This window comes from Triturus cristatus, chromosome 3_2, assembly GCF_964204655.1.
Source record: "Triturus cristatus chromosome 3_2, aTriCri1.1, whole genome shotgun sequence".
NCBI lineage: Eukaryota > Metazoa > Chordata > Amphibia > Caudata > Salamandridae > Triturus > Triturus cristatus.
This window is the reverse complement of record NC_140584.1, coordinates 535,247,059-535,266,837: the sequence shown is the minus strand read 5'-3', so window position 1 is coordinate 535,266,837 and position 19,779 is coordinate 535,247,059. Positions and strand designations below refer to the sequence as shown.

Here is a 19,779-nt window from a genome sequence, read left to right as displayed (position 1 = left end):
TCCCCAGAGGCTTTACAGACGCTTAAGTAGATAACACTAATGCTCTGTTTTGTCGTAGTGTGGGCGAGCAGTTAGGCTTATCAGAGGGCTGTGTTAAGCATTTGTTGTACACACTCAGGCAAGAAATGATTACACACACACACACTCAATGACTAAATCGAGGTCAATTGTTTGTAAAAATATTACTTTTTGTATGTTTATTACTTAGAACCAAAGATACTTTGTTGCAGTAAAGTATGTTTTCCAATATCACACTTTTTCAGTAGAAAAAGTGGACACCTAGTGCATTTTTCAAATAGTTCAATGTTACCCTATGGAAGAAAAACAATAATGCAGTTTTACAGGTAGATATCCAACTTACAATCCCAGTATTCGGGTTTTAGGATCAACACTGGGAAAGGGTGGGGTAAGTCTAGAGATTGCATCACCAGCGGCACTGTGGTCAGCGGGTGCAGAGGTAAAATTCGGTCACTGGGGCCCGATGTTAATCAATGGAGACTGGGGGGCACTCAAAGAGGTGTCAGTTGAATGTAGGTAAAATCAGAGTTGGGGGTAAATATCCAGGGGTAGCCATACTGCCAGCTCTTTTCATGGTTATACTAACAATGATAGAGCCCAGTTTACATGGGCCTTTAATTAGAACAGGTCTTGCAGAGCGGGTCTGTGTTTCTTCTTCTCAATGGGTATAGAAGCTTTGCAAAAGGCAGGTTCTTTAAATACTTAGCTCAACAGTTGTAATACACCATGTAACATAGGAGAGAATGCAGGGTGTAGCTGTACACCCTATGTATCCCCTGCCCTTTTAACAACTATGATAAAGGGAAATATCATCTCATTGAGATCACCTAGATGGGTATATCTCCATATCTTCTTATGGTGAATGTGTCGCTGTCTGACTCATGTGTGTCTTCCTGTTGTACATCGCACATATCCTCCTCCTCTATCTGTAGCTGAGGATCCTAGGTCTGAATTTCAGGTTCCGAAGTAGAGGACAGGACCCATCTATTAAATGGTGGAATAACTAGAAGGCGTTAACACGGCATAACCTGGTGAAACGCCTGTATGGTAAATAGGACAGAAATGAGTAACTGAAGTGGGAATCAGGTGAGCAAATACAAATTTCTGTAGCAATTGTCCAGTCATCAGGGGACAATCAGGGTGCAGCACTGAATACCACCTTACTCCCACACCCGGAATTACCACATCCATTTTTTCCAAGTTAGCTGGAATAAGGGTCTTTGAGTACATTAGGAACATCAGAAAAAAACACAAATCTAGTGACTTGATCAATAGTAACTATTTATAGTAAGGTAAGACATAGCTTTCATTCAAACTGCCATATCTTACTGTTTAATAACTGCCGTCCTGCAATGTCACTCACAAAGCAAACTTAAGACAGCACAAACATCAGTTGATGATGGACATTATTTACAGGTGGATTAAAAAAAAAAAAATTACTTCCCAGTAATACAGAATTAAATTATATTAATTATCTTCAGCTTAGAAATGAAAGTGGGCATTTTTTCTGACCCAGGTACTGTCAGTGAGACAAAAGTGCTTATGGGACTGCATATACCTATTTGATTTTAACAGGGGCCATTTTATGGACGACTTATGGTGATTTTACACGACCCATGTTTGAAAAAATGAAAAAGAAAATGGAGACAAAGCCGAGTTCATAAGTCAAAAATAGGTTCTAATATTCTAAAACAACAATGCATCGGGTTGTCACAAAGATGAAGGAAGGTACTTGTGGAAGTAACAATTTTGATTACTTTAGATACATTTATTAGATTAACATTCAAACTTGTATTTTGCACGAACTATGGGAAGGAAGCAATCCTCTTTTCTACTGTTTGAGGTTGACCAGTTTGACCAACTGGGTAGGATTATATCCCATTTTAGGCAAAATAAATTGTATCTTTAATTGTGAGGCAAATTCTTTCACCACCTGCGCCTGGGCACTGATGGTTAAGACCACTGTCAACATGAGGAGTGAAAACGCACAAAGGTTAATATATGTCATTACACACCTGGTAACAAATAGGAGGGGGGAGCAGCTTCATTAGGACTACAGCAGCTGGAGGGACTGGGAACACACCACCTGGAACAGGATGCAAACCTGGAGCTATTGGGAGAAAAATAAGAAAGTTTACAGCATATTATAGATAACAAAGTAGCCAACATTCTTGGACAAATGAACTTAAGGATGAGACAAGCAATAGTTGCACACCTCAACGTCATTTAAATTTATCTTATAATGATGAGTACTATTACTATAGATAACTTCCGATATCTAACAATATGTCCGCAACAGTGAGACGCCTAGTGAAAGATTTTACTGATCTGCTATCATGTGGGTAAGCTCAAACAGTTTGTAGTAGTTATAAAAACTGATTGCAGAGATGTTAAATATCTCATAAGTTCTGTTTGAAAGAGAAGAGGAAGAAGAGGGCATCGTTAGTGATTGCAGAGATGTTAAATATCTCATATGTTCTGTTTGAAAGAGAAGAGGAAGAAGAGGGCATCGTTTATAGTGCAGCAAATTAACAAACATGCTGCGTAAACAATTATATGACTTACCGATTGTGGAACTTTCTGACAGCGGTAAAAGATTAATTGTGTTAACAATACTCAGAATATCTCTGCAAATAAGATACTACACAGAACTGTATTTCATTCAAATGAATTATTTATCAAACCCTAAACAATTATTAATTTAACTTTTAACAAGCTTATTAACTGTTCCTGATCTTTAGAGATACCTATCGTACCTCACAGATCCACTGCCTTTTTTGTCTCGAACCGAAGTTTCAAATTGAAACTTAAGTCTTTGGTGCCATTAGGACATACTTTGTCTAGAGAGCAACAGAACTGAGAAGGAGAGGAAGTTTGAGCATCAGCAAGCTGCCATTCTGCATATGTCTCTCAATATAATAAGTCCAATCTCTCCCTTCAGTTAGGATAATTCATCTACTACCTTATACAAAGATCTCATGGGAATTGCATCCAATGGCTGCTTAACTGAATAATTAAAAAGGGAAAATACATGCTGATAAATACTGACTGGCATTTCTAACACCTGTTCATTTAACAGGTGTTCCTATTCATTTCCAAATTATTTAAAACAATACTAAGGTACATTATAAAGGACAACATATATGTTAGTTAAGATATTAATTCTCATGTGATACTAGAACTATTAGAATCTTTGAGGAGAACTGTGGTTCAAAATGGTTCATACTTCGCTTCAAAGAGTTGAAGCTACCAATATGTGAGAATCAGCAACATCTGCACTGTATTGGCAGTTTATTTATTTTTTTGGTCAGATATAAGGGCTTCTAGACCCCAAACCATTTTTCCACTAGATCAACGACACTTTAAAGTGCATGTCTCAGTTTTTTGTGAGTTTAAAAGCATCAAAGCTTTTCTATTTTTGGGGTTGATTAATTTTATTCTTCCTGCAGTTTGGAAACTGCCTATTTCCAAAACCTGCTATTTTAACAATACCTAGCGTTTGTCTTTGAAGTATTATATCTTAAATAATGATTTGGCTTTGCAATGTACATGACATAATTCACACCATCCCTGTGTTGTGGAATACTACCAAGTGTATCAACAACAATAGGGTACTTGTTCCTGTCTAGAAAAGAAGACAAGAGAATGGTTGGAAATAGAAAAATGTGAGGGGGATCTTCCTTATTAGAAAGGGGTGCCCTCACACAACCCATGTGGGTGTCGTGCTTCATCATTGGGCATTTTGCTCCTCGTGGGGCCGGTGCTGCAATGCCTCACGGGCCCCGTCAGAGGGCTCTTTGATGTAGATCTTTGAAGCTGTGATGGTGCGTGCGGTTGTGTGGAGCGGACAGTGGAGGGTATACATTGTTTTAAAACTACCTGAAGGATGCCTTGTGCTAAGTTTATTAGGGGTCCTTATGGTAGGGTAAAAAACAAAAAAAGGATAAAAAAGTGGCAGTCGATACAAAGATAGGAAGCACAACTGCCTGTTGAATAGAGCATAAACGCAATGTGGTTTATGCTTGATTAGGTCCACATGTTTCACGCCCAGGTGGTCCAGACGGATCCGTGGTGTTTCTTCAGGACCAGTGAATGTGGTGTAGATCCTGCTCTGGCTCTGAAAGAGTGTGGGGGCGTTCTAATATCTAGCCTATTCTGGTGGAACAGCCTAAGGTCATGTAATTACCTGAAAAGTGATTCCCCTATTATATAACATAATCCAACCTAGAGAGAGGGAAACAATAAGAGGACAAAATAATACTAATTAAAGCAATGAATTAACCACAGAATAATTAATACTGTGTTCTGGTAGGGGTGCTCGCAATGGAGAGTCACCTAAATATATCATTACAAAGTGCATAATGTGCTTTCATTCGTAAGCATCATTAGTAGTTTTTCATATACAGAGGTGACATCGGTATCCACATATCATGGTGTCACCTCTGTAAATCTCAGAATGAGAAGATCTTTCATTTGTGTAGTGTCAAAACAAACCAACATATACGGACACATAGGACAAGACTAAACATGACATATCGGCGTATATGAAAGATCTTTTCATTCTGAGATTCACAGAGGTGACACCATGATATGTGGATACAGATGTCACCTCTGTATATGAAAAACTACTAATGATGCTTACGAATGAAAGCACATTATTCACTTTGTAATATGTTTAGGTGACTCTATTGTGAGCGCCTTTACCAAAACACAGTAGTAATTATTCTGTGGTTAGTTCATTGCTTGCATTAGCATTATTTTTTCCTCTTATTGTTTTCCTCTCTCTAGGTTGTATTATGTTATATAATAGGGGAGGCACATTTTAGATACTTACATGACCGTATGCTGTTCCACCAGAATAGGCTAGATATTATAACACCTCCACACTCTTTCAGACCCAAAGCGGAGTCTACACCACATTCAGTGGTCCTGAAGAAACGCCACGGATCCGTCTGGACCACTAATCACACATAAACCACATTGCGTTTATTCTCTATTCACCAGACAGTCGTGCTTCCTATCTTTGCATTGACTGCCAAGTTTTTATCCCCTTTTTTCACCCTACCATAGGGATCCCTTAATAAACTTATCACAGGGCACTCTTTAGGTAGTTTTAACGTCACATATACACTCCACTGTCAGCTCCACACCCCCGCATGCACCATCACGGCTTCTGTTTTAAAAAGATCTCTGTTGAAGAGCCCTCTAGAGGGGCCAGTGGTGCATTGCAGCGCCGGCCCCACGAGGAGTAAAAAACCAGATGATGAAGAATGACACCCATATGGGTGTGTGAGGGCATCACTTCCTAGTAAGGAAGATCCCCTCACATTTTTCTATTTCCAACCATTCTCTTGTCTTCTTTTCTAGACAGGAACAAATACCCTATTTTTGTTGATACACTTATTATACCTTATTAGGAGCATTGGTACTGGACTTTAATTATGCTCCTTGTCCCTCTCTTATTTGATGTATGAGAAATATTTCCAGCCAGGCATGTTCTACAATGCCCAAATGCATTGAACTGCGTGCCCAAAGGTTGCTCTTTTGTACGTTGTATCCAGCTCAGAAAACGGTTCTTGTTTTTAGTGCATTTGAGGAGATCAACTCCACTTTGCTCAGTGACAAATTAATCAATTTGCGGTTCTGAGTAGTTTTATCTTTTTCAGAAACATTTAAGGGCAGTTTCAATCTTTTAGGAAGATTTGATGTACGCTAGATGTTTTTCAAATAACATCGGTGAGCTTGTTAACAGGGGTGAGGTTGGTGGGGGGGACTCCCTCAGACTCAAGAAGACTAAGCTAACTGTAGCAGAGAAATTTGGTTTACATATTTTCTCCCTTGAATCCATGCATATCATGCGAACACCATGCACAAAACAAACACGTTTAACATCACCTTCCATGAGTTTTTCCCACAGATTAAACTGCTTAAGCATAGCATGCTCCCACTTAAAATAAGGTAAAACTCTATAGCGAAAATAAATCCATCCAGAAAATGTAAAGCTGCTTTACTTCAGAAATAGGCACCAATGTTGCTTACAAATTTAAAGTAAAGTTTTTACTGAACTATTTTTGTATCAAGGAGAATTTCTCTTCTGTTGTACATTACAACAACATTGCTGCTCTCGTGAAGTCTGTGTTTCATAAATAGCATCAATAAACACAGGATAGGTAAACATGCAGCATTAGGTAATATGCCCAGTTGCATGAAATCAGATCTTAAATTCTTGAATGTGTACTCTGAGCATTACTGACGGCAATTTAGTTTGGAATGTTGTGTTAATGGCTTCAGGTACAACAATTCTAGGACTTCTTAATATAGTTGTGTATTTTTGTACCAAATGTCTTACTTCAAGATGAGCTCCTAAAAGCAAGATATTACTGATATGGTGCTGGACACATCTCCCCCGCCCTCCAGTCACACTAGACAACACATCTCATTTAAAACATGCAGAAAGGAGCTAAAACATAAGACATTTACTTACAACAGTCTTTAATGGATAAGCATGGTATTCTAGGATAAGGGGTGTTGCTTTCTCCTTGTGCTGCTGAAATGGACCCCTCCCTGCTAATGGCATGCAACATCATTGTGGTTTTGCTGAACTATTTACAAGGGTTTGTGGATTGATTGGCGCAACCTGCTTAATGTCTACTTCACGTTTTATTAAGGGATGAGGTTCACATACATGGAAGTACGGAAAGCGACATATTCTGGGCTTTCTTCCTAACTTGCCATGTGCCAATTTCTATATCAAACTTTAATAGATTTTTGAAAAGGTTCTTTTAGAGACCACATTAGTACTTAGAAAACCTCGGCTTACCCTTGGTAGCAATGGCATAAAGCAGCACAATTTTCCTAAGCGATGTGTGAATCAAGTATTCGAGAAGTAACAAAGCAACATTAGAGTCCAAAAACCAATCAGAAAATTGGAAACCAATTTAATTAAGTGAACAATGCATTGATCAAACCATGATCAAGATTTAAAAACGTTTGAAAAGTGAATCTAGAGAGATTGTTTGTAAAGAAATGTCAAAATATGTCCTAAGGATCAACTGAGGTGTAAAGGTTATTGTAATAAATGCTCATTATCATAAATAGCCACCAGAAGCTCAATTTCTCAGGTTACTGAACATCTTCCTCCTGACCACTCGAAAGAGGCCCAAACCCCAGATCACAATTGGAGACTGGCTACAGAACTTTCTTCAAGCAGGGCTCCAGCGAATGCCGCCAGTTCCCATTATTCTTTCTGATTATTCAGGAAAGGCATTGTTGCTCTTTATGTCTCCGAGAACAACAGGCCAGCTGGTCTGACCCATGAGAAGCACTTCCAGTTCTTTGGTTCATGTTTTAAAAAGCCTCAGGCAGATTGAACACCACCGTTTTGTCCTCCTCTGATCCTGTGCAAGCCAGTTGTGTTCTGAGATTTGTGGTGGGAAACCTTCCTTATGGTGGTCCCTAGCCAAAAACTGATCTTAATGTCATATCTGTTTAACTCCCATAGTAAAACCAGCCCTCTTTTGGAGCATGACCTATTTACTGTAAACACATCCCGTAAATCTCTATTGTAGGAGGCATTCAAAATTACACAATCTGTATCTGTGTAGTGATCTCTCTGCCCTCTGAGGGGTGGACCATACAAAATGAGAATGATTCAACTCCCTCCTCTGGAAAACCAACTCTGGCTTTCCAGTGATAAGTGGTGGCAGCTTGGCTGAGAACAAGACCGACTCAAAGAAAAACCTGACTCTAGATTAGTGACTGGCTCTAAAGCCTCTGCAGCTATCAGCACATAAATGTGACAGTATGAAATCTCATCCATCCATCTCATTTTCTCTTTCTGGAGGCATCAGATTGTCTGTCCCAGATGCAACACTCCTATGATTGCACTGAACTTGCTTAGCCAGAAGCTTACAGTGTTAACTGCACCAAAATGAAGTTAGGCTTGAGGTACGTCTAGGCCCGACTAACGCAGTCTGCATCTGTTGTTCCTGGGCCTCTGCCTCACTCGATGCCACATTTGTAGGCAACCCCCACCCAACCCATAATGTTTACATTCTTCTCTGTGTTGTAAACTGGAATTGAGTTTGGGTATGCATTCCATGCCTGGACAGAGGCTCTGCCTCCTCTACATTTACCTACGTTAGATTTCCTACCCTGAGTTGCAGACCCCGCATAAACATGAATGCAACACCTCAGTCTCCTTTCATTTCCATACTTGTGTGAAACTAAATATTGGTCTTGTGGTGTTTCTTTTATTGTACTTCTGTTTGCATACAGGTTCTAGAGCAGGCTTATAAGTGTGACTTTTTTTTATAATCTAAAAAACTGCTTTCGATGAATTCACTTTCTTGGGATGAGGAAATACTTTTTATGCAGGTAAATAGCTTATGATTCTAGATGTAATCTACATGCTGGCCATCCAAAAATTATTCAGCTGTGATCATGCCTTATGGCACAAGCATTCACCCCTCAAACACAGGTCTGCAAATGTAGACCACAAAACTATTTCCATAGAAACCTGAATGACGCATAACCTTATTTACTTAATATACCAAAACTGAACATGGAACTTACGAGCTAAATGTCTTGGTTGGAAAGGAATCATTTGATTTGTGTCTGGTTTTGGGTATTCTGGTTTTCTATCCACTTCATCTTTTAAGGAAGGTGCTGTTGAAGGTGCCACAACAGGGTCTGGAAGCATGTTTGAAAACTTGGCACGAGAGACATCCTTAAAATAAATGAAACAGCTTTATTTTAACATTTCCACCTTGGCTCCCACTCAAACAACAAGCTATTAGATTTATTTTGGATTCAAAACATTGATACTAAACCAGAGTATCTCTAGTGGTCTTGTGAGTGTTTTAGGTGTGGTAGATTACAGATCACTCAACAGTGATACTAATTCTCCAGCATCACTATTGTTCATTGTTAAACATCTCATTGTCAAGCACGGGTCCAAGCTCTAACATTAGAAAATAATCAAAGCATGAGATCCATGAAAAAGTCAATGCTAGAAAACAAGACAAATTGTAAAAACCATGCAAACTCATACCAAACCCCACATTTTGAGTGAAAATGTACAAGTATGACACCTTCTCACGTCCTGTGGATCCTGCTATCCATACATGTTAAAATGTACTAAATCCCTCGGAACATTTTAAATCCAATTTTATCAGTAAGTTGCTTCTCTTTTTAGTGTATTTTTTGGACTCTAGCCTTCATGCTTTATAAGACAAATGACCATCCTCTGAAATCATATTTTCTTTAGAACTAAAGTTAAATTTTTCTTTCATAAGTTGCATTCTTAATATATAAAGTTCTTCAGTTTTATAGTTCACAGAAACCTACTTTAAGAGTTACAATATAATGTGAAGTGGAGCTCAAATCAAATTAGAGTAAATGGTTAACTGCACTTGTTGTAGTTTTATGATTAATGAAAGTGTCTTTGCCATGCACAACAATGGATAATTCAGTGAACTCTAGAGCCTGTATTTGTCAAACGTGCCGGTATAAAATACTTTAAAAGGTGTAACATCATGAGTAATTTAAGGAGAGCAAGATGCGCTCACACTGGTTCATACACAAATCCAAGTTTCCGGGTCTCACCAACCTAAGTATGAAGTACAGTGGGTGAGCGTTTTTTTTTCTTCTCAATTATATTCAGTGCAGTTACACTTGACAACGGCTATAAATGTGTTTCAAATTAAACGGTAAGAGAATGAGACTGCCTCTGAGAAAAAGATAAGGTGTTAAATTTGGGAAGGGGGGTTACAACTACCCAACAAGGAGTCCATCAATTATTCTTTACAGGAGGAGGCTAGAGAGAAACAGAGAAAAAACAAACCAAGATACCAAGATGTCAAAAGGAGTAAGAAGAGAGGGGGAAGGAATCAAGAAGTTACATGCTTAGATATCATTTGAAGTGGAGCATTTTTAGTTTTTTTCTCCTGAACTGTAGACGTCTTCTTGGCACCCAAGGCCTTCAGGTAGAAAATCACAGGTTTGGACATCCAGAGAAAGATTGAGGCAGGTGAGAGTTACATTTTAGTTTCCAGTCTAAAATTGTTCTTACTCCTGAGATTCTAATTTCTTTCAGAATTTTCTGTAGTAGTGGTAGGTGCTCACTGGTGCCATCTCCAACTTCATGTTTACTTCAAGTGGAAGCCAGTGGAGCTTTCCGAGAACAAGTGATGTGATCAACCTTTACTTATCCTAATAAATGTCAGCCAGTACTTCTACTTCAAGAGGTGCCAGGAGGCTTTTGAAGAGCGGTTTATAGACCTCTATTTGTGGTGGTTCCAGTCTGGTTTTTGGTTTGTGAATGTCTTCAATAGAGAAGCTAAACATACAAATTAAACAAGAGTGGGATAGAGAAAGGATTGTTGGGGTACACCATAGGGAATAAAGACGAGGTCTGAGGAAGAATTCCCCTAACAAATTCCTCTCTATTATTTAGGAAGGAGTAAACCAACTGAAACCCCTATTCCTAAGGCAAATGAGACATTCCAGAATAGAAATTAGTATTTGGAGTTCAATGGTGTTGAATGGTGCCAGGAGGACTAAAAGATGAGGAAACAGGTAAAATAATTATTCAAAATGCAGCGTATGTCTGCAAGTATTGTTGTGGTGCCAGTCTCTTTGCTTTATTCTCTTAAGAAGCTGGATCTGTACAGTGCTAAATGATTGTTTTCAATGAAAGTGCCAAGTTGCAAAGTCACACATTCATTTTTTAATAACTTAGTAGAGCCAGGGCAAGTTGGTAACAGGTCGGTAGGGGTTAAAGTACATTCAACTGACTGCAAGATTTTTAATTTTTTAATAAGGGTGTAATCTGTGTATTTTTAAATCGGGAAGAAATCTTCCCGTAATGATACCCTGTTTTTTTATACTTTTTGAGCACAAATGGAGGTAGTCATGGCAAAATAGTTACTTCAAAGATTTGACTAACTATTCATTGCTCTTCTGAATTGGGTGTTACAATAGACCATGGTTGGGTAGCAAAGTGGAGGTGCATATTCGCACTGACTTGTAGATCTTGAGTGAGGGGAATTTGCTTGTGAAGAGGTTGTAAAAAGTCTTGACATTTGGTTTAGATCTTTGTTTCTTAGGATTGCAAACAAATGAGAATGGGATTGGTACAGCATATCCATTGGAACAGTTCCAGACCTCACAATTAGAGTGGCCACCAACAATTCTTAAACTGTAGAAAATCCCTTTATAACAGTCGCCTTTAATCAAACTTACATTACCCCCTCAAAGATGTTTTCCTGCGCAGAATGACATCCTGGATGTTGGATACAAATATAATGATGTTGCCGCTATCAGAAACCACATTTTCACCCACAGCCTTGGATGGGACACTGTAAGCCCTCTGCACTAGATCCTTCTCAACGCATCATCTCAGGGCCGGAGGTCTCCAAGGCCATGGCAGAAAACCCCAGGACATGAATTTTTGAATGCCTTCCGCCCGTTTTAAGATGCTTCCATCTCATCCTATTACCCTTTCTTCAACTGCTTTTCCACAAGCTGGGTCAAACCCTGTTGATTATTACTGTCATTCAGAGGCTGATCCCTCTAAAAATCATTGCTCCCCAGGTCACTTCTTTACTGGATCACCAGGCTCTGACCATTGGCACACCTCCCTTGGGCACCATTCCCCGCCAACTGACCCCTATACTGTCACCTTGATTGTGTGGAAAGGGACCAGCTGCATTCTCTGCTTTAAAGTCTGCAACAGAATATCCCCTAATAACACCATCACATTATTTTGATATTGTAAGCACACCATGTCATCTCAGCCTCACAAGCACTCTTTGTGGGCCAGAATGTGGGCCAAATTTCAGGTACTCAGTGGAAGAGCAGCCCTCAAAACTACAACTTCGACAACATCCCTGTACATCCATATTTTGACTTTTGCATAGGGTTCAGCCAAACTTAGTTCAAGTTGAGGTTTGGTGGCTATTTGTAATCCTTTGCTGCAATTGGCTGAAATACAATAATGTTTAAATGTCCTTAAATTTGAGAGAATACAGTGTTAACTGAGTGAACTAGACCATATTCAGATATACAGTTGAAAGGCCTTTTCAAATTTACTATAGCATTTTGTGAGTAAGCTGGGAGTTTTCTGTAGTTAGATGTTGATGACAATGATCAAGGATTCTGATCAATCCACTTATATTAGCTTGAGACATACAACTTTATGGAATCAGAGGTAAGAGGTCTATCTTTTTGTGTTTGGGATGAATGGGTTGGTTTGAGAGCTGCCTTAAAGCATGAAGTGTGAATATTTTCTGAATGCACAGATAAGGAAGTCAGTTTAATTCCTATAAAGACACATTTAAGTGTTCAGACTCATTCTTGTCTATCAAAGATAAATGTTACTAAGGCCATTACTTCAAACCGTGCGTCTTGTGCATGGCATAGCCCCATTTGACAATGCCCTGAACTATTTCAGTGTTCTGTCACTTCACACCTAGGTTTGCATTATTTAAGAATTGCTACACACATACATGAATATATATTTTATACTGAGACAGAAAAGAGGTGTTTATTCAGGAGTTCTTAAAGAAATTGAGAATTAGTTAGTTAACAGTAGCGTTTCTCAATTAGGCCTCTTACAAAAGCCTAACTTAAGTGTTATCTGAAATTTTCTACACGTTACATAAATGCAAACCATTTCCTTTGTAAATATATCTAATTCTCTGCAAAACATACCTTGTAACCAAGAGCTTTAAGTTCACTTGCAGAACAAGGATACAGATCCATAAACTTATACCTATCGACTAGCAGTGCTGTTTCTTTGCCCTCATACTCCTCTTTGAAGGCGGTAAATCTTCGTTTTTCCACCTTAAGTATACTAGCTAGATCACCAATGTTACTCTCAAATGCTAAGAATCTAGCCCATATTTCCCTGCAGAAAAGACAAAAAGGTAAATATTAGGAAACAAATTACAAACCTTTTCATCTTAAATTGTATTCATACAGCAAAATAAAGGAAATGTACACTTTGTTATGCTGTAATATAAGTTATGTTGGTCGAAAATAAAGTGTCACTAGGTACAACAACAACAATTAATTTACAGGGTTATTTATTTCGTACTGCGTTTAGTACTGGCCTTCCCTGGAATCCATCACACTTCTTAGATGAGTATTTAAAGCTTACATTTATGCATATTGTTTAATTTTTTGAAACTTTATAATTAAAGTAGTCTTTACTTCTCAGAAAAACTGCATAATTTTTATTAAACAATAAAAGGATTTGTTTAGTATGTAGATGGGCTGCAAATTTGTTTAATTTTTTAACTTATTTTACAAAAAAATATATCTTAAAACCAAAGGCACACAAGCTTAGAATACTGTATAAGAATTATGCAAAACACCAGCTAGAGAAGCCTGGGTAGTTCTGTCTTTAGGGGGAGAGCTCCTTCTTTTCTCAACAACACTACACCAGAGACAACAACAGAGACGCCAGTTCTGCTAACTTATCCCAGGATGGATTGGATGGTTTTACATCAATCCAAAGCTGTAATACGGAGTCTGGAATGAAAAGCAATAGGTTACTTACCCTGTAGGCATCTATTCGCAGCGTGTAGTGCTGTAGATTCATATGCTTAGCATACTCCCACCATTCAGTGTTGGGCTCAGATGTCTGCAACTTGTTTTTCATTGAAGACGTCTTTCGAGACACGAGGTATGGTGACCCCTCCTCTAGCCTGTTTGCACATGGCCATTGGCTCCTTTGTTAAATTATTTTAACTCATCAGGTGAGCTTAGGAATGGAATAGCTTAGTGACAGAAAAGATGAGCATGCACTTATAGGGAAGATAAGGTAAAGTGTTATAGTAAAGAAGTAAATACATCAGCCAGTAGCGTCCGGGGAGGAGGGTGGGTGCATATGAATCGACGGCACTACACGAATAGATGCTGTAGGAAGCTGGATTTGTATATGGTATACAACTAGGTGGTTATACCGTTCACAGAGTCCAGAGATTCCCCCAGAAGTGTACAGGGCTCAAAGCAAACAAAGTGGTTTTTTGTGGTAGTGGGGGCGAGCAGCCTTAGGACTAACACAGAGGAAAGGAAGACATTTATTACACACACATGACCAATAATTGACACACGACTCAAAAAGGAGATCCACACCAATTTTATAAAAATAAGCTTTGCTTGTGTTTTATTTTAAGACCAAGATCTTCACAATAACTTAAGTTTGTTTTTAATAAAAATACTTTTCACTTTCAAATGTCGACAGTTCAATTTCAGAACAGTTCAATGTTATCCTATGGAGGAAAACAATAATGCTGTTATACAGGTAAGTACGCAACTTACGCCTGGAAAAGGTTCTGCAGTGTTGACATCTGTTAGAGATGTGGCTGTCAGGAAGGCAGATGATACATCATGAAGGTCTGAATTGGCCTTCTTTGTGCCACAGGCAGGGTATTTGTCAAATAAGGATGGCATTTTATTTGACATGAAAAATACATTTCCTGTCAGATAACAACAGAAAAACATTGGCAATGTTGAAATCCGTCGAGTGAATGTCTTGACAAATATTTCTGAGAGAAATTTTTGAAGGAAAAATCCAGAAAAGTGAGAGCTCAGCGCTCCAAGATCCTGTAACCAGGAGCCGGAAAAAAGAACTGCGGTAACTGCCACCTACTAGACATGATGGGATACTGGTGGGCTGTGAGCCCTTAAAGGCACAGAGTCTCTTTTCATAGCTGCAGAGCTGCAGCCTATACGTCTACATTGTCTTCTTCCTTCTTGACAATTTTCCTTTAAAAAAATAAGGTTTGTGAATGATATTTATAAGGACAAACAAAGCTCCTGCTAATTTGTACTGGCCTTTTAATTATATATGAACCCTTTGTAAATGCAATAAAAGCAATTGGCTAATATAGCCTCATTTACAGGCTGCAAAACATTTGAATACATTAAGTGTTTATCCTGGCCTTACTGAATAAAAGTGAAAATCTACACTTAAGATTATATATTGTAAAGGAGTGCTCCGGGATGTAAGCAGTGACTATTCAGTGCTTATGATTATCAATGGAGATCCACTGAGAGAGAATTAAAGTTCTATTTAGAGTGTCCTGACCCTCCGTTACTTGCAATATCCCTTTAATGCATAGCAGAAAATACTTTACTTTAATTGTACTTAGATCACCTGATAAGTTTGAAAGGTTGAGTCGGCCTATCCAGTTAGAATGAATACAAAATAAAAAAATTATGCCAAATAATAATCCACCATATGAAAAATCAATTTAGTGCAGAACAGAAGTGACTAACACATACTTTGATTAAATATTATGAATATGACAATCTACATTGTAGGGGCCTAAACAGCTATATAAATTGGGGTGATGCTGGATAAATCCTAATCAGTGAACAGTGTAATTGAGGCATTGCCTTCACAGTAGAGTGGGCCTGTGGAGAGTCCTAGATGGTGAGTGAATCTGCCCCTTTCAGCTAAGATCATTGGATCAAAGGTCCCGGGACCTTCCTGGAGTTTGTGATAATACAGAAAGCATCCATTTGAAATCAAGGAGATCATTCTCAGAGTATGCAAACCAATCAAGCAGATTATAAAATAAAGCAACATACACTTTTTCAGACCTGAACACAAACATTAGTGAGAACAAATAAAAGTGCTGGATGAAATTTAAAAAAATCAATAATTAGGAGTTCCCTTGGTCACTTTCCTAAATATTTACATCTTTAAACTAGCCATAAAATTTCTTATGTTGTCTAACATGTCAAGTTCATCACAGCCATAATAATAGATATAGATAGAGAACTTTTGCTAAGCTAGCCAGTATGTATCCAGATGGTTAATGCACTGGAAAGTCACAAATTCAAATACACAAATCATCGACTCAGCTTTTCTTCTACCCGAGCTCAATAAATTAATTACAGTAGGTGTTGGAAATAGGAACACTTATTTACATTGACCATAATCTGCAAGCATCTGCCAATAGATACTATAGAAAAACTGTTATTTGAGAATGTGTATGACGTGAGAAGGGTCTTGCACTCGCGCGCAATCTCACTTTTGCCGAACACTGGACCATGGCTCTCTTTCAGGGGCTCTTGCATTACCTTGAGACATTATGCTATCCCCACTGCGGGTAGAAACAGCACGGGATGGGGAAAAGAAGTCATAAGTTAAGTGACTGATGGAGCACTTAAAAAAAGAGACAATCCATCACTCCACGTTTTCATAACTTGCCTATGGAAATGGTGCAGCAGTCAAACTGCCTGCCAATTCACACAGGAGACCGTTTCTGGAGTGGAACATGGTATAAACTGGAACACTGCAGGAATGAGTGAGATCTGTAACACTGGAGTTACACAGTCAAGCTTGCACAACTTCTGTGTCTGTGACATAAATCGGAGTGCATGATCTGGATCTACTTTCTTGAGGCAGAGGGTACCTTAGAGGTGCCCCTTGAAAACCTATTGACTGCTAGAGTACTGGCTGGTTTGGATTAGGCCTGGGCAAGGCTCACGGAGTTATCGATAAATGCCTACAAATTTCACAGCGTACTGCAAGCGGGTGGAGTATCTGACAAATGTAAGGATTAACTTAACAAACAAACAAGCCATTTGGGGATGTTACTAACCTTCCGGGTGAATGTACAGAAAACAAAAGAACCACAGGAAAACAATAAAACCTTGGTTCCAAAGCAGTTGCTGTGATCTTGGGCCATCACGATTCTACTTGGTAGCAGAGAGCTCAACACTATAAAACCTGCTCTTCGCCTAGTGCCAAAAAGAGTGATAATAAGCTAAACAATATTAAAAAACAGCAATTGTCTCCAAGGCCAGTTGCTGGACAACGGGTCCAGCCCATTAAAAAAAAAAAAACACTTTTTACTATTTGAAATATAGAGCATTCATCTTTTTTTTTTTTTATTGAGCAGACATATACATCAAATAAAGCATGGAACAAATTAATATCATGACTTTAAAACACATATACAATAGCTAAGTCTTAGAAACAGAATTGAAGAAAGTGCTAGTGCTTCACAGTACAATGATTGAAAACTGCAAAACAGTGTTAGTGTATAAAAGTGCATGTGCATATATATCCTAGCACCCGAGTCCAAACATTCATGACTGTGATTTCTTGAACTACTGCTACAATCTTTGAAAAAGAACACATCACCTTTCCATTCTGCTCAAATATCAGGAATATATGAAAAAGAATACATGTGATAATTTTCCCAAAACATATGATCCTATATAGCTTCCTAACACTCCCTACTATCTTCTCATATACTTCTTTTAATTGTTTAGTTATTAACATTTTAGTCCAAAGCTCTGAAGCATTGCAACCAACTGTGTCCTCCAATTTTGTCAAATTAAGAAGTGAGCTATCGTGAATGAAATTGAGATGAAATACTGTTCATATTTACTAAGTTCTAGAGCCTTTTGGGAAGTCCCAAATAACACTACACGTGCCTCTATATCAACACCAGACTTCAAACTTCTATTTTATAACAGAAATTAACTCTTCCCAAACTGTTACCAGTTTTGGACACTCAAAGAATGCATGAAGCCAATTACCCTCCCCCTCCAGATGGCAGTGGAAACATTGATCCGGTACTTAGGGGGACATTTTTTGCAAGGGTTGAGGTATGTAATATGCCATCCATCAGGACAGGAATTACATTCTTTTAAAGTTTGCTTCTCTTAAGGATGTATGCCCCATTTCAGCAATTAACTGCCAATATTCTTTCGAAAACCTACTTTGTGTTTTGTCGACGATTATTCCCCTAAAATCAGCTGTCAATTTCAGAGCCGGGTGATTACAGAGCAGCCTAAACCAATTGCCGGTGCCTAGGAGTTTAATCCTAATTAACGCATGCAAAGCTGGATGTTCGTCTAGACTTGTTGCTTGTACGTTAAAATTAAAACAATTAATAATCTGCACTAACCTCAAGAAAAGTCTACTACAATGTCCCTCAAACCGTAATAAGATCTCTTCCCATTTAATATAGTTACCCCTCCTTACAAAATCGATAAGCTCCCTAAAACCTTTGTTATTCAATAGTACTATCACTGCCCTATAGGTTTAACCCAAAACATTACACTCCTGCAATTTAAGGAAGCCATAGCAAGCTGTGATCACACGAGTTCTGAAAAGAAGCTCCATTCTACACATTAAGTCATGAATGAACTTATATCAAGGTTTTTTAGGCAATTGTGCTGTATTTATAAAAGCTGGGAGATTTATTGCAGACTCCTGGATCATTTTATTTCATAAAAAAGTTTCAAGCACCGCTTTGCCATCAACCAGTCGTGCTAAAATATCTAGCAATGCTATCTGATAATATATTTGAAAATTGTGGGGCATCACCCTCCTTTTGTTTTATCAAGTTGTAAGATTGAGCATTTCACCGTAGGGGCTTTTTTTCTCCAAACAAAGATTCTCACCAGAAAGTCCGGTTCCTGAAAAAGAAATAACTCTCATGGGTACCTTAGTGAATAAAATAGGAAATAGTGGTAATATGGACATCTTGATAAGAGAGACCCTCCCTATCATTGTTGATGGAAAAACCGACCATCTTTCCAAAAGTGTTTGTGCCTTTTTTCAACATCGGTACATAATTATTATTATTATTTTTTTTTTTTAAACCTCGTCTTGTGTTTCTGCTGCAACACCATCCCGGTGTGCAATAAATAATGCAATTCATCTTGCAAAGAAGAGTCGCATAGAATAATCTGATGTTTATTACTCATTTGTCCTATTTTGACCGACATGTCTGCTGAAACTTAATTAACAATTTCTTTATTGCTGATCCCTACAAAGTGGACTTCTCCCAAGAGGGGTAGGTTTGGAACTTCCAAGAATGAACTGTAGAATGTGTATACCCCGTATCATTCAGAAACTAAAGGGGATGGTTGTTGACTTCTCCATCAATATATGGGCCACTTTGACCTACCTCCAGGACTGCTCCAAGTAAGCAATCCTCCTCCCTTCTCACGCACTTCATTGCAAACTGATGCCTGCATCTCATCAATGATTTTTAAAAAAAAAATTATCTTTATTATTTTATTTTTCATACAATTAGCCTCCCCCCCCCCCCCCCCCCCCCTTCTCAGACATTTACATTTCGGCATATTACTATTACATAAATCAAAATGTTGAAGTATCACATACTTAATTCATCTAGTGCAGCTATGTTCATCACAGTTAGTAATTTCCATACTGAACTATTCCCTGCTACATTACGTTATTGTACAATTAGCACCGCTAGACGTCTAGCCTGCTCTCTCTTGGATTTGCATCCATTGACTTAGGGGATCCCATGTATCCAACCCTTTTTCCCGTTTTTTTCGTCCTTTCCTTCTATAAATAGCAACCTCTAAGTTACGAGTCGCCAGCAGTCGGGCACGCCATTGTTGGAATATTGGCGGTTTTGGATCCAACCAAGCGGAAGCAATGCAAATTCTTAAAACTGCCATTGACACAAAAATCAGTCCTTGCATGCTTTTTGGTCGAATATCTCCATCTATACCAAGCATTATTTCTCCAACGGTTATTTCTATTCTTACATTAAAGATCTCCGATAAGAAGGTAGATATTTCAATAAACAGCTCCTGTACTGCAAATATATGTATAATATCAGCTTCATATAGGGCACACCGTGGACATACTGTTCCCTTACCGGACCCCCACTTGGCTATTTTGCTTGGTGTATAATACAGTTGAAAAAAATGTCTTATAATACTGGGCTTGTAATCTCGCAGACATCA

At 38.4% G+C, this 19,779-nt stretch overlaps 1 protein-coding gene across 2 annotated transcripts in view; it reads right to left on the bottom strand.

Annotated features, from left to right (window-relative positions):
* Positions 1 to 19,779, bottom strand: part of CSTF3 (cleavage stimulation factor subunit 3) — a 549,241-nt gene that overhangs the window by 86,367 nt on the left and 443,095 nt on the right. For both annotated transcript variants that reach the window (XM_085648242.1, XM_085648243.1), the window contains 3 exons: positions 12,733 to 12,928; positions 8,593 to 8,746; positions 2,034 to 2,128 (listed from right to left, as the gene is read on the bottom strand). In XM_085648242.1, the coding sequence (XP_085504368.1) occupies positions 2,034 to 2,128; positions 8,593 to 8,746; positions 12,733 to 12,928 (445 nt within the window). The remainder of the gene's footprint in view (positions 1 to 2,033; positions 2,129 to 8,592; positions 8,747 to 12,732; positions 12,929 to 19,779) is intronic.